General features: G+C 42.8%; 1 protein-coding gene across 8 annotated transcripts in view; it reads left to right on the top strand.

The window, feature by feature from the left end:
- TIAM1 (TIAM Rac1 associated GEF 1) overlaps positions 1 to 27,168 on the top strand; it is a 154,868-nt gene that overhangs the window by 86,315 nt on the left and 41,385 nt on the right. For all 8 annotated transcript variants that reach the window (XM_031051470.2, XM_031051469.2, XM_031051466.2 and 5 more), the window contains 9 exons: positions 361 to 808; positions 3,097 to 3,269; positions 6,898 to 7,122; positions 8,555 to 8,740; positions 11,205 to 11,351; positions 13,398 to 13,472; positions 14,504 to 14,674; positions 20,519 to 20,623; positions 24,321 to 24,402. In XM_031051470.2, coding sequence (XP_030907330.2) covers positions 361 to 808; positions 3,097 to 3,269; positions 6,898 to 7,122; positions 8,555 to 8,740; positions 11,205 to 11,351; positions 13,398 to 13,472; positions 14,504 to 14,674; positions 20,519 to 20,623; positions 24,321 to 24,402 — 1,612 coding nt within the window. The remainder of the gene's footprint in view (positions 1 to 360; positions 809 to 3,096; positions 3,270 to 6,897; positions 7,123 to 8,554; positions 8,741 to 11,204; positions 11,352 to 13,397; positions 13,473 to 14,503; positions 14,675 to 20,518; positions 20,624 to 24,320; positions 24,403 to 27,168) is intronic.

Below are 27,168 nucleotides of genomic sequence, written 5' to 3' on the forward strand. Positions count from 1 at the left end.
ACACTGCCAGTTTTTGCTCCCATATGTTCTCCTTTTGCAAAACCTTTAGCACTGTTAACTTAATGTAAACAGATGATGCTGTGTCTTATATTCCAAAATGGTACGGCTGTAGAAGCACCACCTGAAATTGTGCCTGTATGACTGGTATTTGCTGGATTGTGATGGAAGTTCTGCCTACCCCACCTTTAATTCCAGTTGTTTGTCTTCTGAACAAAAAGAGATGAAGGATTTCCAGTGTCAGACAAAATGTGTGTGTGGAGAAACATGGTGCCATTTGTGTGTTTTGTGTTCTGACATTATCTCCAGAAGGACAGGCTTGTCCAGGCTCTTCATCTTATGCTGTATCTCTCTTGCAACTAGGATGTCAACGCAGGCGAGGGGAGCGAGTTCACCGACAGTGGGATCGAGGGAGCAGCCACCGACACTGACCTTCTTTCTAGACGCTCCAATGCTACCAACTCAAGTTACTCCCCGACGGCCAGTCGGGCTTTCATCGGCAGCGACAGTGGGAGCAGCTCAACAGGCGATGGGCTTCGGCAGGGGGTGTATGAGAACTTCCGCCGGGAGCTGGAGATGAGCACCACCAACAGTGAGAACCTGGAGGAGGCTGGCTCTGCCCTCAGTGATGAGCAGAGCAGCGGCACCCTCAGCTCCCCAGGGCAGTCTGACATTCTCTTGACGGCTGCCCAGGGCACGGTGCGCAAAGCTGGTGCCCTGGCAGTGAAAAACTTCCTGGTGCACAAAAAGAACAAGAAAGTGGAGTCAGCCACACGCAGGAAATGGAAGCACTACTGGGTTTCCCTGAAAGGTACAGAGCGAGTGTGCAAGGGGTCATACAGATGGGTGTCCGCAGTGCCCTGTGGGTTGTGTATTGCTGCAGATGAAGAAACCAGTAGCCTAGACTCTTAACAAAAGCTGCTGTGAAGTTCAGTATAATTAACATCAAGTATGAGGAAGTTGTCCTGATGTTTTTCAGACAAGAATTTTGTTTGATGGTTGTTGATGTACTCACATTATGGCAAAGTGTGTAGTCCAAGACACGTGACTGCTGCACTGAAGTGGGGTTTATACCTGCTTTGAGTCATGGAATACCCATCTTTGAGTCCTGCTGTCACCACATAGGGTGGCTTCTCTGAGCACTGGGTGTTTCCTTTCAGAAGCACATCTATGGCTTGCTGAGAAACTAAATACCTGTGTGCAGCTGCAGGCACATGACAGTGAGTGTTTACTAATGATGACAGCAGCATGCCTTCAAACAGGAGCTCTGTCTTTGTGTGTATTCATCTTGTAACTCTTGTGTTTAGTGCCATTGGCCTCTTCTCTGAGACCTGCTTCATAAGTATAAACACTCAGTTGCAACATGTTCATGGTGTGGACAGGAAGCAGCAGGTTGGTCATCGAGGTTGGCTTATGACTTGGGAGATGTTGGCTCTGAGTGCATCACCCATTTTGCAGTGGACAGCCCTCAGCATGCGGCCGTTCCTGCTAGGAGCATGCTCCAGCCTTGTCTGAGCTCTGAGTGCTTATAAATGCACATAAATATTAACGGAGCAGTGAAACTCAGAAGCTGGCCTCCTAAAGTGACCTCTAATTAATCTTCATGTGATTGCATTGGCAGTAAAATGGGAAGCAATGCTTGCAGGGTTCTGGAATTGGCCTTGCTCTCCACCACCACTACCGGCCTCCTCTGTAAACCAGGGAAGGCAGAGCCATGTTACCTGCTGTAGGTGGGATTACCAAGAAGCTCAGAGTATTTAAAGGCCTGTGCTCCCCACGGAGTGCTTTTTTTAGAGAACATTTTTTTGTTTTAATTTGCAGCACTATATAAAAGCCAGCAGCAAAGTTGGGTGCCAGCTCTTCCTCGGGGTGGTCAGGGAGATTGGGAAAGTGAAGGAGGAGAGAGGGAGGGGGCAGAGACAGCCCTAATCTCCTGAAAGGAAGGTCCTGTGGCAGGAAGGTCTTGCTGTGAGGAGCAGGCAAACAAAGGGCCATCTGGGAGGAAAAAAAGGGAAGGAAGAGCACAGAGGCAATGTTATTTTGAAGTGCTTTGACTCAAGTGGAGTGTTTGCTCCTTGGATTGCTGTGCCTTAATAATGTTAGTGTTTAAGTGAGGCTTTGAAGTTAACAGCTGCTATTGTTTGGCTGCAAATACTTTTCTGTGAGGCTGGGTAACAGGGAATCCCTTTACTTGGAGAGGGCTGGTTCCAGAGACAGAGAAACTCTCTGCCAGTTTCAGTATAACACAACTTTTTTTTGAGTCCCCCAAATTGCAGACTTGCTATACCTTCCTCCCCCGACCACCCCAAGAACTGTAAAAGCTATTTTGTAAAACCAAGCAGGTTGTTTGCTGCCCCCAGTTATAATGGGGTTTTGTTTTTGGCTGCATCACTCTGAGTCAGAGCTGGAGTACGGAATAAGTGAATAAGGATTTTGGTTTATGCCTTTTGTTTGTTTGCTGGGTTGTTTTTGTACGTCAGTCTTCAGGCAAGCAAAACTCATTCCATTTTTCTTCCAGTTACTCATCTGCATCCAGTAATTAAATCGCTTGATCTTTGCCTTGCAGGGACTGCAGCAGCCACAGGAGGCTCAGGCAGGGCCATGGAGGTTTGCCTGGGGCCTGGCTGCATCTCAGAGCCGCTCGAAGCTGTCCAGCACTGCCACGGGAGACACGCTGTCATGCCTGTGTCTTCCTTTGATCCCTTCAGTGGGACTGAGTGGCCATGGAGGATCCCCATTTTCGGACTTATAACGATGTTTCTCATCTGGGGCTGTTTATTACTTACTACCCATGACTTTCATGCCTGCAGCTGCCTAGAGTGAACAAAACGGCCTGCTGGGTCACAGCTTCGTGTACCATACAGCTCATGGTGTGCCTTCATGGCGTGGAAACTATAACCTTGTCCGGCTAAAATCTGGGCTTTTGCTGGTGCTTTCTGCTGTGGGGCTGAACATTTAAATGGCCTCGGCAAATTCTCCCTCATCCCTGTGGCAGTTTTATGGATGATTTATAGTCCCAAGTACCAGTGCTGAAGAGATGCAGGGTGGCTGTTGGTGTTTTAAATGTATTGCTTGCTAATATACAATCATCTCTTTTAGGATGCACGTTGTTTTTTTATGAGACTGATGGCAGATCCGGCATTGACCACAACAGCATCCCAAAGCATGCTGTCTGGGTGGAAAACAGCATAGTGCAAGCAGTGCCTGAACACCCCAAGAAGGACTTTGTCTTCTGTCTCAGTAACTCCCTTGGGGACGCTTTCCTCTTTCAGGTTGGTCCAGTTCAAGGGTTTGACAAAGTTGTTCGTTTTTACTGTCTCTGACTAAGGAGGACATCTTAGCTGTGGTTGAAATCAATGGGAAAATCCTACTGACTCCAGTAGGTTTGGGATTTTCCTCTGACAGCGCTAGAGTAAGGACATGATATATTCAGTAAATGCCACTCAAGAGACCCATTACCACATGTGAATCACTGTCAGGTCTGCTGATTTTATTGACTGACCAGACCCTCTTTGCGTAGATGGTTGGAACAAAGTAAGAAGTAAGAAAAATTCTTACATCCCTGTGAAAAATGTGAGTTTGAAGTGCAAGGGGTAGTTGGGCCTCCAGGTGCTCTCCCAGTGGTGCTGGAGAATCCAGTTGCCCATTGTTCATACAGGCCTCCATCAACATTTTTCTGTAGCCAGAGAGGAGACTGGAAACTGAACATGACTGCATGTTTAGTTTTATTAATCAGAAAATAGAAATGTCTGAATTTCACAGGGTACTTATATCAAAGACCATACATTAGTTGATGTGTTTCACTGAAAAAGATTTCTGTATTTTAGTAACTGCTGCTTCCCTAAGTGATTTTTAGGTTGGCATTCCACTAGAATGGGACTAGATTCTCGAACCAGTGCAAAACAAAAAAGCCTTACTGACTGGAAGGAAGTGGTCTGGGTCTCATCATGAGGAAACTGAGCATCTATTTGCATACTGAAAAAAAAGATATTTTTTTGTGGACTAGCTGCTCTGCCACCTCAGTCTGATTTTTCCTCATCTCATGTGTAATATTGGACTGCCCTTTTCTACTCCATGCCTTTGCTTGACAGGGTACATGTATTTTGCCACCTGGTGAGCTTCATCCAGGAGGTAAGTGTGGTGCCTGTAGTCTCAGCATGTGCTTGAAAGATTGTGGAGCACCACCTCCTCTTGATACCTACTGATATGAGCTGTAAAATCTTTTCCATGCAGTTTTCTAAGGGAAAGCCTTCATTCTCATAAAATTAATGCCAGTGGATGTTTAATACTGAAAAGGTCACATTCAGTACATTTCTTTTGTGGCAACATAGGGCCATATTCATTAAAAGCTCTGTGTCATTATGCTGTGGCTAGATTTGCATATAGATTTTTTGGGAAAAGCAAAAATGAGCCTTTTCAAATGAAAAAACATCATTTATATTGTCTTGCAGAAATTTTTTGTTGATGTGTCCCTTCAGCCACAGAACCCATGCATTGCTAGTGAAGCAAAAGAGAAATAAGGGATGAGTCTGGGGAGAAGGGAAGGAGACCAGCTGCAGTGGTGGAAATAATGTGCAAGTGACTGTGCTGTAGGGCTTGCTCTCTGCACTCAGAGCAGCTGACACTCGTGTATGGCTGCTCAGTTGTGTTACTTAAGTGTTCATGTCATACACATCCGTGCACACATAACACAGTGCTGTAGTAGAGGTTTGATGAGAAGAAACCACAGACCTGAAGAAGACTATTCCTCTCTTGTAGAGACTGTGTACTTAGGGAGAAAAATAGGGTTGCATTGTAATGAGTACAGATACTGGGTATCTTGTAACAAGCCTTCCCACTGCATTGCACCTAGAGACATCACATACGTCCTACACAATGGTTTCTTGCTCAGTCAGTTCTTATCATGCCTACACGAATCCATTACTTGCACGTCACATGTATTTTCTAGGAGCTCACAGCAACTTGTGACACTACGTACTTATCTGTCAGGTGTTTGCAGCTTGTTTACATGATCCTTTCTGTGGAGAAGTGGAGTGATTCCCTTGCCTACTCATTTACCAAAAGAGTCTTCAGCCCTAAAATCTATTCCAGATACCTTTTTTCCTCTCTCCAGGAGACGAAAAAGAAAATGAAGTCCAATGGTGTACTGATAATATTCTAAAACTGAATAAGATAAAAGCCTTACCTCTTGCTGTTTTTACTAGGAATTAATGAAACATGCCCTCTTATTATAAGTCTAGTGCTACTCTCTACTGGGGACTAGGTTTCACCACCTGACTTTAGGCAAAGTGTCTCCCGTTCTGCAAGTAGTTTCTGTTTTCAGCAGTAATTCCTCAGCAAGGGTGTGGGGGGGCTCAATATACCTTCATCAGTGGCTGTAAGACACTGTAGGCCTCTGTCTATTAATGAGAGCTTGTTAATATTATTACTTGGGCAGGGATCCTGACCAATTAAAGTGATATACTTTGCACAGTGCCAGCTGAAGATAAGAAAATTGGTAGTAAGAGATTAGCCTTTCCACTGCAGACCCTGTCTGCTGTTTAGGACTTCTAACCTGAGCTAAGGAAAGCAATGTCATTCTGGGACATGTGTGTTTCACCTGCTTCAGTACCACGGGAGTTTTGGGAGCATAAGCCTGAAGTCCAGCCTGTGCATACGTGACTTGCACAGTTGGGGAGCTGTGGGAATCTCTCTGTGGCTTCAGTGAGTTATGTCCTTTGCTGTTGTGACCGTCAGGAGAGCAGTGGGGATGACCTTCTTCAGCTGTGCTAGCAACTGGAGAAGTCATACTGTGCTTGTCTATTAATAGAACAGGTATCATCAGAAAATTTAATTAGAACAAGGTGGTTTAGCACTTTGCTACTTTTTCAGTCACAAGCCAAATATCAGTGTGATTGCTGCTAAAGACTGACAGACAAAGTCTGCTGCAACCGTGAGTTGGCTGTAAATCTTGTTTTACAATCTATTGTAAAAAGGAGTGAAGTCTAGTAAGACATCTAATAAGATTACTTTTCATTTTGAAAGTCTGGAAAAGGAACACTTTGAAATAGTTTTCTTTCTGGGTCAAAAGCCTCTAATTAGAATAGTGTTCTTCCAGAAAAATGTGCTGGTGTCTCATGGCCCAGCCTAATACCTTATAGAATCACAGAACTGTAGAATCACAGAATGGTTTGGGTTGGAAGGGACTTTAAAGATTACCTTATTCCAACCCTCTTGCCATTGGCAGGGATATTTGTAGCTCAAAGCCTCATCCAGTCTGGCCTTCAACTCTTCCAGTAAGGGGAAGTGTTGCCTTTTCCTGAACTGTAACACACCTGCATGTGGAGGGCCAGTACTAGAGCCATGAAAATTATGATGAGCTTGCCTTTAATGACAACAGGATTTTCTTCAGAGTGCTTTGAGACCCTCAGAAGTGGAAATCTTGTTTGTCTATGCATCATAATAAAGCTACTTATAGGTATCATGGTCACATTTTATGCCGTTTATTTATTACTAGGTGTTGAATGCCAAAATGCTCTCCATGTCAAGAGCACAATACGTTCCCTGCCTTAAGGAACTGGGAGTATAGAAAACGTCATTAAATATTGAGCTACAAATTATGGCAGTATTGCATTGTGCAAGGAAGGTAATTCTTGAGACCTTGCTGGGAAACACTGTACAGCTGCAAAGCACAGATATAGGTGTAATTCCAAGTGCTGAATGCCTAATGCTGAGTTAAAAATGACCTGCTTAAAAATGATGGGGGTTTTATTACTTCTCTTGTAAGTGGATTTAAGGCTTCGAATCTTAAGATCAAAGGGAAAGGAAATTCCTTGGAATTGCATTTGTTAATCTCCAGTCAATTTTAAAGAGGATCCTGACATCCTTTCCCTCTTTTTCCCTCTCTTTCCCTCTCTTCAGACCTCTAGCCAGACTGAACTGGAGAACTGGATCACGGCAATCCATTCAGCCTGTGCAACCGCAGTGGCAAGGCAGCATCACAAAGAGGACACTGTCAAACTCCTGAAAACAGAGATTAAAAAGCTGGAGCAGAAGATTGATATGGATGAGAAGATGAAGAAAATGGGTGAAATGCAGCTGTCCTCAGTAACGGACTCCAAGAAGAAGAAGACCATACTGGATCAAGTAATCTCACTTGCTTATGTGAAATAAGCCCCTAGCAAATATTTAAGGCTCTCTCCAGATTAGTGTTGCCTCTGTATGCATCCCTGTGCCATGTGTGTGTGCTGACAGAGCTCTCCAGAGCAGGTGGGATGTGTGTTGGCAGCAGAGCTGTGCCAGCTGCTCTGATTGCATTGTTTCTCCAAATGATGTGTGCTAAGGTACAGCATAGCCTGTCTTCTCCTGGCTCCACACAAGGGATTTAGCTAGCCACTGGAAGGTTGAGTGAGGGCTTTAGAGGAGCAAAGAGGCAGCCTGGCCATGGCAGCAGGATGCCTTAGGGAAGAGCTCATCATAGACTGACACGTGCTGCTGCTGCTGCTGTTGTCCTAAGCATGCAAGAGGCTGGTTCTTCCACTGGCAGATGGGATGAAGAAGCTATCCCTTGTTACAGGGGCCTGCCTTGACCATCATGGCTGCAGCCTCAGGACCACTCCTTCTAACTTCAAGTGGGCAACGTGGTTGTGTTTCAGAAGCAGAGAGCCTGGAGCAGATGTCTTTCCTGCTGCCGCAGTGGCACCTTATTTTAGGAAACTAGCATATGGCTCCTGCTTCATTAGTTTGTAGCTCTTTTACCACGGCTGCCAAGCACGCCTGTAATGCAAAGCATAGGGAGAGGCTGGGACCTTGACGCGCCAAGCTAAAGGGAGTTTGTACACCCTAGAAGCCCATGAGAAGGGGGAAGGGAGGGGAGAGATGCTTGCCTCTGTTGAAAGGGCTCCAACTCAAAGGCTGTCACTCACAGTGAGAGGGCAGAGCAGTCTCCGTCTTTATGTAACTGAGTTTTTCTAAATGCTTTGAAACTGTTTCCTGTCGGCAATTTGAATTATTTAAAGAAATCCTTACAGAGGCTGATTATAGTGCTCTTCCGCTGATAAGATTAATTATCCCCAGTGTACTACACTTTTCCAAGTATGGCACACTCCACTGATGCTTACAGCAACATTACTGCTGCAGCTGCTGATTTGGGGTGCTCTGTATGTGGAATTCGGTGGTGTTTGGTCTTCTGCTTTCTCAGATGCCCTTGATTCGTGTAAGAAACCTTGTGAGATACTGCTTAGAAAAGAATCCTGGAATTCAAAAATGAAAAATAGAATTTGAATCCTATTAATTAGCATTGTATCAAAGGAGCACTTGTCCCAGGAGAAGACTTCTGATATGAACATAAAAAAGTTGGTTTCCATCTAATGAAAACTGTTTAATTATTTGTATACTTTGGGGGCTTGGGAGGTTAAGGGAGAATGGGAAAAAAGGGAATCAAGTTTTTTTTGAGCATTGATGAAAAAGGTGTGTTACTGGGAACAGTAGAATTTTGTCAAGGTATTTACCACCTTATTTTTCCTCCTTTCCTCTTCTCTTCCCATGCATCTTGCTCCTCAATCTTCACTGTGCACAGATCTTCGTTTGGGAACAAAACCTTGAACAGTTCCAGATGGACCTATTTCGGTACCGCTGTTACTTGGCTAGTCTCCAAGGAGGGGAGCTCCCAAACCCTAAAAGGTTGCTTGCTTTTGCCAGCCGTCCAACGAAAGTTGCAATGGGCCGTCTTGGAATCTTTTCAGTCTCATCGTTTCATGCACTGGTAAGTCTGAACAGAGGCCAGGGGTTGGATTTGCCAACCTGCAGATCACTTCACGTGTCCAATGCAGAGATCACGTCGACAAACAGCAGTCTGTGCCTGGAGGGTGAGCCCTTACCTTAGTGTGCAAAATATTGTACTTCCTGAAAGGGGTGTGTGTCCTGGGTATAGATTAAAAAGCAGATGCTTGCAATCTATGGCCTTACGGAAGTAGAAGAACCATGTTACTCCTAAACATGTGATTTTGAATTTCTAAATCTGCACTCTGAGCATGCTCTCTATAAACAGATCTTCCTCTTACAAGGGCAGGTTCATCTCTAATGTTTGTGTACCTGGGCTTGATCCAAAAGTCCTGTCAAGTCAATGTGAGTCTTTCTGAGACCCTCAGCACGTGTTGGCTTAGACCTTTTTGAGCATGGCTTGTTTTCTACCATATGGATAAAACTACTTACCAATTAGTCTGATATTCGGTCTCCAGTGATCAATACCTGATGCTCCACAAGGGAGGGGAACCATTCTTCTCTGCTACTTGCTGCATGAAAAATAATGCTTCAATTGATTGTTTAAATTAAAATAACTACCTAGCTCTTAAAAATACAGGGAAATGTATGGCAAAGTGGTGGTTTTTTAATAAATTTAAATCAAGTTCCTGTAGTTTCAGCTTGGACTCCTGGAACTTCACAGAAACAGCTGAGCTTCACTTCTTGTCTTGTGGATGTCAGCTGTACGCTTCAAATGAATCAAGAGCTGTAATTCAGACACGGGTGTTTTTATTCTTTCATATATGAAAAGATTAGCTTCATCATCCTGATAATTGCTGGTGGATTTATGTATTTTTTTAAGTGACGGGCTGTAATTTGCATTTATGCTTATTTTTTTGTATCTAGCAAAGCACTGAGCATTAGTTTGAAAAACAGTCTGCCTCTTCATGCTGGTGTCTCTTGAGAGCCAAGTGAAAAAAAATATGTTTTGAATATGTTGTGTTGGAAAAGACACGTGCTTTCTTCTTTTTTAAGCAAACTCTTATGTCCTCCTTTGCCCTCAATCACGTGGAGATGGTGCAGTGAGTCTCAGGCTTGAGCTGGGTGCTGCATGGTAAAGTGTGGCACCCCTAGCTTGCACGAAGGTGTTTGCCAGTACATTAGTCAGGAGATATGCAAAGTCTCTCAACTGCCTCTGCACAAACGTCCCAGGTACAGCTAAGAAATATCTCACAAGTCCAGGCTATGGAAACTGAGACACTTGCAGTAGTGTTTAAGTTCTCCTTTTGCTTGATTTCTCCATGGTCCCTAAGTAGAATCACCATTACTCATACAGCGCTGTTTCTCTGGGTACACAAACCAGCCTTCTGTTCATCTTGTCTTTATATGGGCTTTTGTGTCTGCTGCACCCAAACAACCAGTTTCTCAGCTCTGTAGCTTAGGGCATCACTCAGAGATTTGGGTGTTCCCGCTGGGGTTGCCAAATGACAGTCACATTTTGCTAGTTTCGGCTGTGGGAATCCAGTACAAAGGTGTTCCAGGAAGCATATGGCCAAGTCGGCAGGGTGGGTCGGTCTGTCCGTCTGTCTAGCTTTGCCTTGCACTCCCGTTCATACCTGCCACCTCCTACCGCTGCCTTTCTCGCAACAGAGGAGTTCACTCTCCTGAGGCCAACTCCACATGAGAAATCTGCTTAAACTTTGGCCTAAACACCTCACCTCTGACTAATGTCGCACTAATTTTTACAAGAGCTTCCTCACTTGGAAAACACTCCCCATATGTTTGGTCTTAGTAAAGGCAAATATCTTTTCCCTCCAAAGGGGTTGCCACAGGCCATTTTTTAAGTACCCAAGCAGTTAACATTGCTCTAATCAAACAGGTCATTTCAGCTCACTTTTTTCCTTCCTGTGCTTTGCTCACCCCTTCAAATGTTGCTATCTTTAAGGAAGTACAGATTTTAAATACCTTGATCTATTTGCAAGCCTTTATCTTGCCTTGTAGCAGTTATGAGTCAGTTCCTGGATGCTCAGAGTGCTTCCACAGGAAAGAGCAAAAAGAAAGACCAGGCTTTTCAGAAGCAATAGATAAATGTGGAAGTCTCAGGTTTCATGTGTCCAGCTTTAAAAATAAGTTAAGAAAGAAAAAGAAAAATAAAACAAAAACCAAGCCCCAAACTCCTTACTGGTGCTGAGGCTTTGCTTTGTGATGCTTCAAAATATCTCAGATTAAATGCCAGAAAATGGGGTTGGAAGGGTGGTATTGTGTGTTTTAATTTTTGGTGTTTGAAGTTGGAGGAAGTGAGCTAAATTGCAGTGAGAAGGAAGTAGCCTGGCAGCATCACCATTGTCCCTGTTGTGAGTACACATTGCTGCCATAGTATCTGCCTTTTATTTTCCAAGCCAGATTCCACTGTTTGTTAGGTTATGTAAGCCATGGTGCGATGGGATGCTGCAACCTTTGATTCTAAAACCATGTGGCATTGACAGGTGGCGGCTCGCACAGGGGAGGCTGGAGTGAGGAGAAGGACACAGGCCATGTCCAGGTCTGCCAGTAAACGAAGAAGCAGGTTTTCTTCTCTTTGGGGGCTGGATACTACCTCAAAGAAAAAGCAAGGGAGGCCAAGCATTAATCAGGTAAGTGCATGGAAGTCTGTGATACTGGATTTTTCAAGGCTTATTTGATACCATGCAGAATGCAGCTTATGCAGAGTCACTTGCATCAAGCACTTATATATCCAACCTTAACCTTGCTTGTTTAATCTTTCACGATGTATAGTCATCTCATTTCACATCCTCTTCAAAAATCAGCGACTGTAGTTACAGATAGGTATACAGCACCTCCCATCAAAGGTTGGGTGTTCACATCTTCTTTGGCTGAATTGGTTGCATTTCTACTGTTGCTGCATTTCCACCACTTCTTTTTCTCAGGTACTTTCCCTAAACCCAGAAACAACAAAGCAGTAGTGTAAAACAGATGCAACTTTGGAAGCAAAGAAAAAAGTGCATAAGTTTTTGTTTAAAATGATGAGCTTGTAGAATACAACCATACATATAGCGGAGTTTGGGGAAAACTTCCTGAAGTGACCAAAAGCTTTGCATTTAGTTGGGACAGTCCCTGTTTTGCTTCAGATTTTTGAAAAGAGCAAAAGCTGAAATGTTTCCACCCAGTCGTGCCCAGATATTTCTCTAGAAAATGTGTTTCAGTGTGGTGGGAAGATGCTTCCTTGTTATTCTCTCCAAACATCCCTAATTATAGCTTTCAGCTTTTGAGAGCCATACCTCATCTAATTGCAGGAAATGTAGGCTTTTATTTTCTTTCTCTTCTTTCACTTTTTGAGGGGAGAAAGACTGGGACACATGTTGTTCTGTGCCTTGTGATTTTTTAGTTACTTCTGTTAGAGGAGCAGTGGGTGTTTGTTTTGTTTAGCAGAGGATGAATGCTGCAAAATTGTTCAGTTTGTTTCTAGTGAGACAGTAAAAGTTCACCTAGTATTTAGTGGCTGATCAAAAGCTGAGGGTTTTGCTGGGAAGCAACAGATGCCTCTGTGAGCACATTCCTAATTCTTTGCGCTGGTTCTGTGGTATCCCTGTTGCTTTGTACTTACTTTCCCCAAATCAAGCTCAGTTCTTGTCCTGACCTAAGATCCCGCCCACACTGTGTCCTCAGACCTGTTTTCTTTTTCCCTGAACTCAATCTTTTTTTCTTTCAGTGGGGATAAATGCATTCTTTTCACTTCCTTCCTCTTCCCCCACCCCTGTCATCCTCACTCAATAAGCACAGGCATCAAAAGGGATTTTGTTCCAGGTTAAGGAAAAGTCATACTGGAGAGAGTCAAAGTAAAGTTTTGAGAAAGTAGCAAAATGTATAAATGTAGTGCCTGAACCTATTTTCCCTGCTCATGTGTAGTAGCATGCAAAGTGTTGCCAAGTTGAAGCAGTAAACTGTAAATCCCTGAACAGCAGCATCCTTCTCCCATCCTGCAAAGTTCCTGCTTCATGTTAGGTACAGAACAGTTAACAGCCAAACCCAGCAACTTGTTCATAAAGCTGTCCTGATGTGGAGCTATAAATCTTCATCATTTTTAATTATAACCTCTGCAGCAGTAACAGGCCTCTTGGCCTGTCTGATGCAGTCCTGTGCTGAGTTGGGGTGGATCCTGTAAATATTCCCATCTTGTCGTTCCTCCTGCATGGAGTCCTATTGATTTTGGCTCTGGCTTCTGCTGGGTTACCAACTCTTATTTCATTAGAGAAGGGTTATGCTGACTTGCTGTACTTAAATGTTTGCTGAGGACATTTTAGAAGCTGATTTATTACAAAACCAGCCAGAAGTGGAGCCCTTTTTCTGATTTCTCAGCCTTAGCAGAGGTAAAGCGCTCATTTCCCCCACATTATAAGTGGAGAAACTGAGCACAAAAGGAGATAAAGTTTGTCCTGCTCCACCAAGTAAGTCAGTGACAGACCACTAAGCAGAGCTGGCCTGCACTCTTTCAGCATGGTGCCCCATCACCAGCTTATCCTTCACCATCTTTCCCTTTTAACAAGCTGATATTTTTCTCTTCTGTGTTTTGATTTTCATGCTAGATGTTAGATTCCGTGTTCTTCCCTTAGCGTGTGCTGCAGATGGTGCAGATGTTCAGGTTTCATGTTTTAAAGCAGAGTCTCTCTGTTGTTCCCCAGGTGTTCGGTGAAGGAGTTGATTCAGTAAAGAAATCCCTTGAAGGCATCTTTGACGATACAGTCCCGGATGGCAAGGTAAAACACCAGCTCTCCAGCTGTCTCCCTCACCCCCATTTACAGCCAGCCTAAATGCAGCATTGACTCTGGGATGTAAGAAGGGATGCAGAGCCTCTGGGAGAGGAGGGGACCTTACAAGCCTTACCTGCTGTAGTGCTTGTAGCCACTCTGGGAAGGTTTGAGCTGGTTGCCCATGCCCAAAAGGACTCACTGTGTGGCATTGCAGCTGGAGGTGCCAGACTCAGAGGGGTGTTAGCCCTGCACGCCAGGGAAATGCTGGAGGACCTGGACTCATTGATTCTGGAAAATGGCTCCTTGTGGTGACCATATGGGGCTTTCATAATCAAGGATTGGCACAACTATGAAGTGAAGCTTTCTGTTTTCTTCTTGTGCACTTCTGCTTTTGCAGCTACAATTGCAACTGTTTTTGCTTTTCCCAAAGAAAAGTCAGCTATAAAACAGCGTTAAGACAGTGCTAAGAGGCACATTTTTCATGTAGTGAATAGGGGTTTAGCTGCGTGAGCCCACTTGCAGCAAATGGAGATTCTGCAGTTCCATCACTTCTTGGGGATTTATAGCTTGATATGGACCTTGGCTGTGTAAAAGGCAGTAAACTCAGAAGAAATACTAAGATTTGCTATTTTGCCTTTTATAGATACAGGAACTGTAGTATCTACAACAGTTTTGTTGGCTTTGGATTGGTTTACCCAGAAACACAGTGCATTGAAGTTTTAATTTTAAATCTCTTTTTGTTACTATTATTTTTTGTTGCATTCCTAGTTCTCAACAGCCATAGGGTGAAATCCCAGGAAAAGCACATTAAACCACTGTAGCTGTGTGGGTGGCATGAGAAGGCACACTTTATACTGCTCGGGTAAAGCTGCAAAGTTTCCTGCCCAGACAAGCCTTCAGTCTAGGCTTAAGAATAAAATGTCTTCTTCATAAGAGGGCCTTTTTTGATACAGCATATAATGTTCCTTACACTTGTTACTCATGAAAACGGAGATTGTATTTGGCTAGTAGAGTCATAATGGATTTTGTCTGTTTAGAGAGAAAAAGAAGTGGCACTGAGCAGTGTCCACCAGCACAATCCCGATTGTGATATATGGGTTCATGAGTATTTCACGCCGTCTTGGTTTTGCCTGCCGAACAACCAGCCTGTTCTGACAGTCATCCGTCCTGGGGATACCACACGAGATGTGCTGGAAATGATTTGCAAGGTAAAGACTGTGAGCATGCCCTGGAGCCATATGAAGTGTCTACACCCCTGAGCCCTTTCAGTTGAAACTCAGTGATCTTCAGTGATCTTCTCATATGCCAGTGCTGAGACTGCACCATGTTGGAAAATCAGTTGTATGTTAGATGAAAAACATGAGTTACACTGAAATTTTCATTCTAGCACCACACAAGAAAAAAATCCTACAGCTGGACTAATCTTGGCATGGCTCTAGGGAGAGGAAGGCAGACTAGTTTTTGCCTTTTTCACTCTGGCTGCTGTGCTTTTACACCCTGTCTTTGCTGCCACCCACCCACTTCCTCTCCCCTGGAGACCAAGCTGTGGGCAGGACCCTTCTCCTGCTCCCCAGCATCCTGGCCCTTAGCCTGCTTCCTTTCATTGACCACCCCAGAGCATGGTAGTGCAGTTGCCCTCTCCTTGCCTGACCACCCTGGTTCCCACACCTCTGCCAAGCTCTCCCATGCCTGCTCCCTCCTCTGCCAGGCAGGCAGGGTGATCTCACCCTTTCCCAGGTGCCAAGTTGTCCTGTTTCCAGGTACTGTTCCTCCTTCCTGTCCCCATGCTGCTTCCTCCTCCCTTCTGGCTGGCGCGGGGTAGAAATACATGGAGAAAACAGCAGCTCCAGGAGTAGGAGAAGATGCCTGTGTTTGCCGTCTGCACTGCCGAGTCAGATTCACCTTGTGTAGGTGTAGGTGGCAGGAGGGAAGAGAGAGGAAAGCTTTTATCTGCAGTTTGGGGGGGGTGGGAGAAAAACCACCTGGATTTCTTTGCAAGATGAAGTATCGGAGACATTTGGTCATTAAAAGAGTTATATTTCAGCAGAAAAGTTGAAAGTTTGACAAATTAAATACAAGCTTTCACTTCTGGCAGCTACATAATGTATGTTTTCTGCTAACCAGCTGACTGCAAGCTAGTCCCAGCTCCTGTCACGTGCTGTTCTGAAAAGTGAGTCCTCTTTTGTACAACAACAACAGCAAAAGGAAAGAAAACATTTATTACTATTGAAAGCTTAACTTTGAGGACTTTCAGAACATGTTGCATGTGCTTCAAAACACAGGGAAGGTGAGAGAAAGGCATTTGTTTCCAATAATTATACAGCATGCTCGTCTCTCTGCAAGGTGCACCATTAAAGAGTGCTGCAGCTTGTGAAAGCTCTTCATTGTATTCAGGAAAAGATGACATTTCTGGAGAGAGCCGTAATAGGGAAGCTGGATGACACATAATTAGTAATGATTTATTTTAGGATTTATATTTTCCTTTGGGTAAGAGTGATTAACTCAGTGGGCCAGATCCTTAGCTGGAGTAAATTGGTGTAGCTCCACTGGTTTCAGTAGGTGCCTGCTGAGAATCTGGTCTCTCACTCTATTTCATTGTTGTGGGTGGTGGTGTATAAGGAGAAGGGGAGGTGGGTGCGTATTTTTTTTAAAGAGCTATCTGTTTCTTTCCTTTCTGTAAATTTTCAGTCTGGAAAACACTGATGGATGCCTTCTTTCCTGTAGCATTTAATAATCAATCTTTTTCTTCTGTCTCTTGAATTCAGCTTATTTTTTCCCCTTTAATATCTGATCCACACCATTTCACATCAGTTTGCCATCTGCCATCTGAGAACCAGTCAAGTTCTGGTACAGTAAACATTTCAAGATTACATTTCATGTAACCCTCTTCATGTTTGTACATGTGGTTAAATCTATATGTGCTATTAAACTGAGCTTGATTATTCTTTTGGAGAACATTAAGTGCACTCAAGTCATTATAGAAAATGTGTTCTTATACTAACATTGCTACTTGTTATGCAGCGAGTTATATTTTGGAGGCTGTTTTGTGACACTTCTGATTCAACATTGGTGGGAGGAGAGTTTAAAGCATATTTTAAAGTGGTTCCTTAAAGATTTCTCCTAAGATTTAACTAATAACATCACTTGGAATGTAGGAAAGTCAGACCATCACTTGGAAGGTAGTAAGTGCATTAAACAGTTTAACATTAAACATTGTATGTGTGTTAAACTGTTTCCTATGGATAATACTGATCAGTGTGAATGTGTGCATCCGGTTACTAACATTTACATAACTCTAGGTCTTAAACTTGAGTAGAAACACACACACACAGTATATGGGCTTAGGCAGACCCAGTATAGAGAGAATAACACCAAAAATCAAGCATAGAAGACTATGTGGCATTTAGTCTTTTGACTGAACTGGATAAAACGTGAGAAGTGAACAAAACACCAGCTCACAATTCACATCTTTCAAATAGACCTGCATGAGGGGCAAGAAGCAGATTTCCCCTGGTCTCTGGACCTGTGCTCAAAGTCTCTTGAGAAGTTACTTAAGCCTGATGCTCTGTGGGCTTACTTTGATTTTGAGCTGGTGTTTTCCTGCTGAAAAAGTTCTGGCCACACACACAAGTGTGAAGCTGGAGTAATATGGTGGGATGGCTAGCATGTTTCCAGGGTGCTGTCATTTCAGTGCCAATGAAGGCCTCCCCCACCAAGCTGAAAGAATATGTTTTTCCCTCACTTCACTAGAAGGGAGACGAAATGGATTAATAGTTTGGGTTGTGTGCTGACCCGCTACACCACGCACAGCCTGTTGAATCGGATCACACCCCAGGCTATAAATTCTTCTTCAAGAGCTGTCGGGTTGTGTTTTAAATTGGGTTAGCTGCTTAATTTAGTCCAGACATAGACAGAGTTATTAGGAGAGAAATAAATAAACCAAGAAGCTTATTTGGACTGCTAAAGGGTATTTTGGGTGGTCTCGAAAGGATATTAGTATCATTAAAGCTGCCTTGTTTCTGCTCCCACCTTTCCACATCTGGATATAGCTAGACCAGCAACAGAAAAAGTGGGTTAATGTTATGGCTTTTAGGGCAAACTTGCTATGTTCACTTTAAGAGGGCCTTTTCCTTTCACGTCACTGGAAAATCATACCCCTATTTGAAACAGTTTAACTAATGTAAAATTTTGAGGTAGTCAAATCCTTGTTGCAGCTATATGAATGTTAATTAACTAAATGGTGTGGCTTAGCTGCTGCACCACCACAGCTTTAATGATGATCACTCTCATTGCCTGACTTGGATGGGATTGCAATGTAGTGAATGAATGGCATCCGCCTCGGCTGATGATGTTTCCTGGAAGAAATAAGTGCCTTAAAATATATGTGAGCTTTATCTAGTGACCTCTTCAGACAATGCTGTGCTCTGACGTAGTTCAAGGCATCAGTACAGCATTGGTCATCCTGTGTTTAGCTTCTCTTGCTCTCTAAAATGACCAGCAAACACGATATTCTGGTAAGCAAATCTCCCTGCAAGGAGAAGCGTGAACATGGAGGTATCGGCAGTCACCTCCACACCTGATGCAGTGCTCATATGAAAGAAGGCAGAAGCTCTGTCATTGACTGCTGGGGTGGCAGATCAAGCCACCCCTTAAGGGAAGGCTGCTCTTTTAAGATGCTATCAGGGTTCAGCCTGCAGAGCAGGTTGCAGGCTGGTGTGAGCACACCCTGCCACTGCCCCAGGGCAAGGGGTGCCTCTGAACTGGCAGTGATGGGGTGCCCCAGCTCTGCTAGTGGGGTCCCCTGACCCCAATGGGAGCCTGGGGTGGCTGAGCAGGGGTAGCTGAGCAGGGCTCCAGGCCCTGTCAGTGTGGCTAAGACAACTTCTAGTCTGTGCCCTGTGGCTGGAGGCTCCAGACTGGGTATATTAGTGTCCCTCTGCAACAGGTTGTGATTTTCTGCTGGCCTGGGGCAGGCTGGAAAGCATCCCTTTGGGTCTGCTCTGCAAGAGGAGGGCTTTGGGAATCACTGTTTGAAGTAACACGAATACCTGACTGTGGCTGGAGTCTTTTTCCCAGCTCTGGGCTTCAGCTGACATGTAGCTTGTCAGCATAGACCTGGCTGATATCTGTGGCCATTGGTGCTACATTTCATGCAACACATACATGAGAGCTTCGGCACAGAAGACCATGAGAGGATACACCATGATGGCAGGAGGAGGCTGCCAGGTTGCCTGGCTTCTTTTTCTGCTAGTATGGTTTTTCCACATAAATATTTTCCCCCACTGGCTTTGCTGTAAATGGCTCAAGAATTTAATGGACTTTCAGAGAGACTTATCACAGACCTCCCTCTAGGCATGGGGTGTGGTGCAGTCCATGGATTTATGCCTCCTCTGTATGTTTTTGTTTAATTGGTGTGCAAGGCACTCTTCAGTTTGTGTCTAGGGACAGTAAACTAATGTGACCAGAAACTCATCTAGGATTCCTCTGTATAATTTCTGAATCATTAAAGCCTTTACTTTAGTTTCTTTCTTCCCTTTAATTTCTGGGGTATTTGTACATGTGCCTATGTGAAAGAGGAAACTAGTGAAAACAGTGAACAATGATTAAAGCATACAAAATTCTTACAAAAAGGGAAAAAAAAGGGGAGAGGGCAAGGATCATTCAGCTCTTCTTATTTTGTCTCTTGATGGGTTTCAAATTCTTTATTTAATTAGCTAGGTATTTGTCCAGATTACGGAGGTTATTCCATTTCACATACTGCATTTCAAATAAGGGTAATTTGGTCTCTGACTTGGACACATTTGAACGTAGCACTTCATGGAGTGTAGCAATATCTGCTTCATTTTTTCCTTCTTATCCATAGCTTTTTTTTTATTCATGGGCTAATCTAGCCTTTCAAAACCATTTACTGTTCTCTGAGTATTTGCTGAAGAGTTTGCTAGGTCAGTGTGTGATCTTTTCTGCAGGTCACTCAGTGTACGTTACTCATCATCTGTGCTGTGTGATCAGTCAGCTGACTGCTGGTGTATCATCCTCTTGGCTTGAACTGGATAGTCAAGGCTTTAAAAAACACAATAAATAGGCAATAATGACATTCTTGCATGAATTTTTAGATGAGCCACTGTTTTTAAGGGCCACCTAGGAAATTGTGGTAATTTGCTCAGATAAAATGAAAAGGCTAGTGTATAAAAGCATATAATAATAGAATTCCAGAACTGACAGTGAGGAGAATTTACCTCCTGTATTTGTGAATCACTTTGGGGCTTTTAACCAGCTTTAGTCAACAGTTTATGAAGTTTTGAAAATAACTTCTGAATGACATCCTTTGTGTTTATCATAATTCTAATGTGTTTTGATTACACACTGCATTAACCTCTGCTTAAATCAAGCTTATTAATCCTGCTGAGAAAAGGTCATTAACATCTCCCAGACCAAATGCCGCATCCTCAGCTAATTATAACTAATTCATTAAAATGATGTGACCTGTTTCCACTGGGATGTAATCCAGGATGCAGCTCTTGGCTTCTTTTAGCCTTACAAAGTCTGCGTATCCCAAGCTGTTTTGAATTTAGAGGACATACAGATTTATTTATATACCACATCATACTTAGTTAATTATGAAGATGCTAAAAAACCCAAACCCCAAAACTCTCCAGTTACATATTTTTCTGTTAGCAGAGCATTTATTGTCCTCCTTGCAATTTTAAATGCTCTTTGTATACAAAGGTATGCTCTGAGTCTTCTGCAATATTAGTGTTTACTTATTTCTGCAATAGCATGGGAGTGGAACTGCCAGATAAGCAGAGCCAAAGAGACTAGTGGAATGCTTAGGGTACCAGCATTGCACTTCACACCCTGGACAGTGATTAAATGAACACTTATTCCTGGGAAACAAGATGAGGTACAAGTTTTTGTTCAGGTTACGAGATCATGGGCCTTTTGTGAAAGACAGCATGTGGTATTTTCCTTCCTGAGTGTCAGGCTCTTCTCTAAGTATAGATGATGTGAGCCATTGCTTTTCTCTTCTAAAGCCTGTTCTCCATTTCTTGCAGACACACCAGCTGGATTACTCTGCTCACTACCTGCGTCTTAAATTCCTGATTGAAAACCAGATCCAATTTTATGTACCAAAGCCAGAAGAGGATATCTATGAACTGGTAATGCTACCTACTGAGCAAAATGAAATGACACTTGGTAGGACAGTATTAATTAGTGTTTATCTGACATTTGTAATTCACGGGGCTATGCTTTTTAACTTGCAGACCATAGCAAATTGGCCTACAGTAAAGTAATCTCTCCAAACATTTAATCTTGAGGAGAGTTGGTGTCTAGCTTACATTTGTGCATGCATGTGTCTGTGGAGGAGAGAGAGGAAGAACAGCCACAGGTAATATATGAAAGTCACCGTAACATACATTTAAGTTTAATTTCTCTCAAGGTTGCCTTTTCCTGTTGTTCACATTGTCCTTGGTGGCTTTAAAGACATACCATTGAGACCTGAGCATTTCTTGTTCAGATCACTTTGCCTGAGTTTTGAAGAGGGGAGAAGTGCACAAGAAGTTGTGGTTTTGTTGTTGTTTGTTTGGGTGTTGGGTTTGTTTGTTTTGTTGTCAGTTGTTTTTTTTTCCTCAATGGGAAGACAAATGTTGAGGTTAAAAAACTCTGGAGTTAGATGTGAAAAGAGACTTTCCTAATTGCTTCAGTTGGGTGTTTTTATATAATTCATCTCAAAAACAGACTTCAAAGGAATTTTGAAATGAGAGATTAAAAAAAACCCCAGCGACCAAACAAAATTAGTGTCATGCTTTAAATCTATGATTCTACACATGCACACTGTAAAGCTTTTTAAAGTCCTTTTCATGGGTGGCTGTTTTGTTTATGAAAAGTAAACATTACTGGTTATGGATACTTTTGTTCATTTTGTAAAGAAGTTCCAGGATTTGCCATTAACACTGTCATCAAAAAAAAAAAGAGTGAGAAAGTGCTAACTGCTGGAGCACTGAGACTGGGAAGTGAAATGTAGTTGGGGAAAATAAAAACTCAGAGGAGCCAGATTTTAGCTTTCATTGCATGGGAGGGCTTTGGTGACTTATGTTGAGAGGAGGTAGGATTGACATAGTCATCAGTTACAGCTTTTCCTGAAAAGATGATATTAAACCAAAACTCCACTGTCAGTGGGACTCTGTACCTGCTTTAAGATTCTAATATAAATAGGTGCTCCAGGGTTATATCTGACGTAGTAACTTTAAAACAGCATACATTTGTATGTTTGCTTGTGTGTGTGCTTGTTTCATGAGCAAATTTGAGTTACTTTAAGTATTTAATTAAATGATTCTGGTGCAATATGATAAAACTATTTCCTCTAATTTTGTAGTCTCCTGTTCATAATATTGTCTCACATCGATGTCACCTTGCTAGAGCTGTCTTCCATCTACTAAAATGCTTTTAGAGACATACATTACTGTAGAAAAGTAATTTCTTATGAAGATAGTCCTTTTTCTTGCAGAATGTATCAGATATATTTAAGTAAGAAATAGAGATTAAATATCCATATTCCATTCCTCTCCAAAATATTAATGGTGACATTTGTGTCCTCACAGTCTCTCAAAAATCCACAAGCTCAGTTTATGTGTTAAAAAAGTTACTAAGGGCTCAGGGAAGAGTATTTAATATTAAGTTCTGTACCAGGCAGTTACATTTTTAAGCACCTTTTATTCTAATTCAAGTGTTGGAGTGATTTGGCTGAAGCTTGACATGCCAGACTTTTTACTTTGGGTAGGATGGCACTTTTAGATGGAAGCAGGAAATGGAAGACCTCCCTGAAAATCTGGCAGTTAGGATGAGGCTGGGATGAAGGCACCGGGGATGCTGGAAAAGGTGTCCCTGGGACAGGGTGCTGGGACAAGATCAAAAATGGTAGAGGGAAAAAGGGCAAGGAGGAGAAAATTTTGAGGGTAAAAGCCCTCAAATCCAACAAAACCCCAATACTACTTACTACCACCCCAAAGCTGCTGTAAGACACTAAGAGGGACTGGAGTCACACTGGAGGGACAGTGCTGCTGCTGTCAAAAATCCTTTCATTGGGCACTCCCCAGTGCATAGCAGAACCCCTGAGATAATCGCTCTGGTATCACTATCAAACGTCTCCCTGCAGAGCCCAGGGCCCCATGGCAGGTTTGAAGGGGGTTTCCCCCACTCGCCCGTGGTGCCCAAGAGGCTGTCAGCTTCATGGTGTGAGCCATCATATCCCAGATACGCTGCCTGCCTTTGGTGTAGTCATAGCGGGTCTATGGGGCACAGAAAGGGCTGTCAGACTGGCCCTCTGGTTTGTGCAGCTCAGGTGCAGTCTGTGCACCCCAGTTATTTGCCTCCCATTCAACAGAGGTTCTTGCTTGAGAATAGTGCTTTGGGATGCGGGCAAGAAGTGGCTTCTGTATTCCTGTGAGAGCCTGTAGGCTGTCCTCCTTGCTTCTGGTCCTGCACATTAAGTTTAGATGACTGCAGGGATCAGACACAAGTTTTGTTCTGAAAATACTGGTATTTTCGCTCATTTTTTCTTTCTTCTCTTTTTAAAACCCTTGCTAAAATCATACTGAGATCTTTGTAAATATCATTTGACCTTTTTTTTTCAGGTTCTGAACAATACATTCCTGTATTTGAAAACCGCATTTTAAAAATCTTGCTAACATGGCATCCTTATTTAATTTTGCATTTTATTTTACTATATATAACCATTTAAATGTGTATTTAGCTGTTCTATAATACTTAATATTTGCAGTTAAATATGTAAGTGTTGACATATGCAGGAGATAAAATTGCATTTTATAAGGAAACTACTGATGAGTTACACTTTTAAAGAAATGCTTTAAATACTTCAGTCCAAACACTGATGTCACTTAGTTTCAAAATGTTAATTATTGTGAATTGCTTTTTTACACATTCTTACAGCATGTAAACAAAATTAATATTTACATGTGGGGTCTCATTCACCTATTATGATGTTTTCCAAAGACAAAAGGATGTTTTGTTACTTCGGTACTAGCCTGCAATATGGAAAAACCGGCTTTAATCTTGTGATGAGCCAGGGGTTTCCAGTGTGTCAAGGCTGTCTTATGAGGAATAGGTTTGTGCTGAGTCCCTAGAATGTTAGTTCAGAGTCTGTAAATATCGGACTTAGTCTGGAAAAGCAGGATTTCCTTGCTGAGGGGTCCTTCTCTCCTGAAAGGCAGAGTAAATTACACTTGCGTGTGTAGACTTCTGGGTTATTACCTAGGTGTAAATTTGTGCTGGTCTCCCAGGAAGGATGTTAATGACCATTTCAAAGACTTTTGGGGCTTTTCTCTGTACAAATAAACATAAATGTGTTAAAGGTGAAATTTCATGCTAGGAAAGAGCTGCATATCACATCTGATAGGGTTCTAACAATTAAGAAACGTGTTTAAGAAAGCAAATCCCTCCTTGTGATTTTAATACTACTGAAAAATTGAATTCTTGCAATGTATTAATCAAAATACTATAAAAGTGTTAAATGATTACTACCCATAAAATGTGAAAACAGGAATAGGAGGTCTGTTTCTTGTGCACTCAAAATGGTATTGACCGAGTGAAATAGATGTATCCTTGCTTTTATGATGGTAGTAAAACACTGCTGCCTCCTCTTTAACTGTTCTAACATTAAAGCTTAGTGACACTACTAATACATCTCACACATGTGGAGAAAAACTGTGTGATAAATAATGATTGCAGTCCATTTCTACTGCTTGTAATTAAAAAAAAATCTGTTCAAAATTACTACACTTGATGTTTCCTCCCACAGTAACGTTTTTGTGTTTTGCTTTGTTGTTTTCTATTCAGCTGTACAAAGAAATAGAAATCTGTCAGAAAATTACACAGCACATTCAAATAGAGAAGTCTGATGCATCCTCTGATATTTATGGTGAGTTTCTCCTTGATTTGTTTTTATTTTTCTAGCAAGTAATTTCTACTGTGGGCAGGTTCTTGTTTGCTATTCACTGATATATACCTGTAAGGTCTGTTGAACACCATAAAAAAAGCACATCTGATGCCTGTGCCACAGAAAGCTTGCCCCTCTGCCCTGAAGCAGGACAGCTTTATTTGTAGTGCACTGAACGCTGTTCTTCCTAGTACTTGAGCTGTAGGTTGTGCATCTCTTTGATGAGAGCTGCGGTGGCAGAAAGGACAACTGTTTTCTTGTTCTTGCAGTTTCTCAAGACACCACCTACAGAGGCTGTGCAACTGAGCACTGATGGAAAACAGCATCCTTTGCCAGTTGTCACATCCTACATGAATGCCTGCATTGTGCCATTCATGGTGGCCCTGCAGTGGGGTTTGGGAGAGGGTTCTGCTGTGGCTTGCCACTGCTAGCAAGCTAGAAAGCTTTCCTCCTCCTTACTCCTTCCACCAAGCATGATAGCAGAGGTGCAGCCAGGAGCATTGCTGTGGATGGGAGGCATCTCAAGGTCTGCAGACGGGCAGCTGTTCCAGGAGAGATTGTTTGTTCCCTTTCCACACCTGCCAGGGGCGCACAAGGTCTTGCCTCGATGTTCTTGAGGTGGGGGGAGCCTGGCCCCAGTGAATGCCCGGCCCTCAACTATGCCCTACAGACTCCTGGAGCCAGAACCTGACATACTGTACAAATATGTGCATAAAACACAAAGCAGAGGAAGTCCTCCCTGTGTAATTTCAGCAAAATCTCTAATCTTTATGTGTGGATGGACATATTTCTTAGCTTTCAAGTATTTCAAGTTATAGACTTCCAGCCTGGTGAGTCTGCCCTTTGGTCTGGCAATTACAGTTCTGTAGCGTATTTTAAAGTTATTTGTGCAACCTGCACTGCAGGAAGCCAGTCTGCATCTTTTTACTGTTTATCTGAATATTCTGTTTTAATGACTAGAATAATTCGGAATCCCCAAACTGCTCATTATACAGCTGCAGGCTGTTGGAATATTGAGCTCTGCTACAAAGCAGTGGTACTGTCTGTGGTTTGAATATTGTAGGCCTAAGAAAGAAATATTAACTAGCATAGTGATGGCTCTAGCTTCAGTAATTATGCTGTGCCTGAAAACACTGTAGGAGTTAGGGGTATGGTGGCATTTTCTTCTCTTTCTCTTGTCTTTTGTTTTGAAGTAATACATAGGAAAGACCATGAAATGCACTGTCATGTCCTGTGAAATGGGATCATCTGTGTGAGACATCTGTTCAGTGGCCTTAACCCTGGAGGGAGTGAATGCTAAATACACCCCCAAAAAGATGGCTTTCCTCTCATTGATAAAAAAAAGGCAAAACTTACTTTGACTCTGAATGGTAGCAGAATTTCTATAGTATCATAGAAATGATACTATGGGTTTATACAGTGACAAGTGTGTGCTGAAATACATGTGTGTGAAGGAGCAGAGGTGCTAAGGAAGGCTAGGGTTCCTCCTGAGATCCTTTTCCATCCTGTGTGTTAGGTTCACTTGAGTTATTAGTTCTTTTAGTCTCTTTATAGAATGAATATTGCCAATATGTACTTTCACAATCCAGAGAGAAAGCAACAGCACATTCACAAGCTATGGCAATACAAAGATCAGAGTTATAAAATTTCAGCATAGGTTCTTTTTAACGGGGCTCCTGAAGGGTTCTTGCAGAACCCTTGCATTTTTGTTTTGAAAAGGACCTAGATCAATAATGTGACCACACAGTCTTCAAGCATCTAAGCACCTGCATAAGTATTTGTGTGAGCAGGGCTGCCTTTGAGATTGGTTCATCGGTTGGGCAGTGCTTGGATCTCAGCTCCTCACAAGCACTTCAGCAAGTGCTAGGAAGAAGTCAGGACCTGGTACTGCAACAGATGTCTAGGGCACTAAGGGATGTTTTGTTCTGATGATTATTTGGGATTTTTTTGGTTCAAGCCTTCTCATACTTCTTCTATTTAAAAACATATCCAAATTCCCAGAAGAACTAGAGAAGTCTTCATTTTGAAAATTGATGTGATTTTGAAAATTATTAGTGGCATTACCTGTTGCTGTTGCTAGTATTACAGCTATAGCAATAATAATACTTGTAAATCACCTTGAATTTTCAAGATACTTTACAATCAGCTATTAGTTAATCCCAACAATCATAGAATCATAGAATAGTTAGGGCTGGAAAGGACCTTAAGATCATCCAGTTCCAACCCCCCTGCCATGCGCAGGGACACCTCACACTAAACCATGCCACTCAAGGCTTCATCCAACCTGGCCTTGAACACTGCCATGGATGGAGCATTCACAACCCCCCTGGGAAACCCATTCCAGCACCTCACCACCCTAACAGTAAAGAATTTCTTCCTTATATCCAATCTAAACCTCCCCTGTTTAAGTTTCAACCCATTACCCCTTGTCTTGTCACTACAGTCCCTAATGAATAGTCCCTCACCAGCATCCCTGTAGACCCCCTTCAGATACTGGAAGGCTGCTATGAGGTCTCCACGCAGCCTTCTCTTCTCCAGGCTGAACAGCCCCAACTTTCTCAGCCTGTCTTCATATGGGAGCTGCTCCAGTCCCCTGATCATCCTCGTGGCCCTCCTGTGGACTTGTTCCAACAGTTCCATGTCCTTTTTATGTTGAGGGCACCCTTTGTGCTGTTATCTTCATTTAACAGGCAGTATCAAAGATAGAGAGGTGAAATGATTTTACTGAAGGTACAATTAAGACAGGCC

Source organism: Melopsittacus undulatus, chromosome 2, assembly GCF_012275295.1.
Source record: "Melopsittacus undulatus isolate bMelUnd1 chromosome 2, bMelUnd1.mat.Z, whole genome shotgun sequence".
Lineage (NCBI taxonomy): Eukaryota > Metazoa > Chordata > Aves > Psittaciformes > Psittaculidae > Melopsittacus > Melopsittacus undulatus.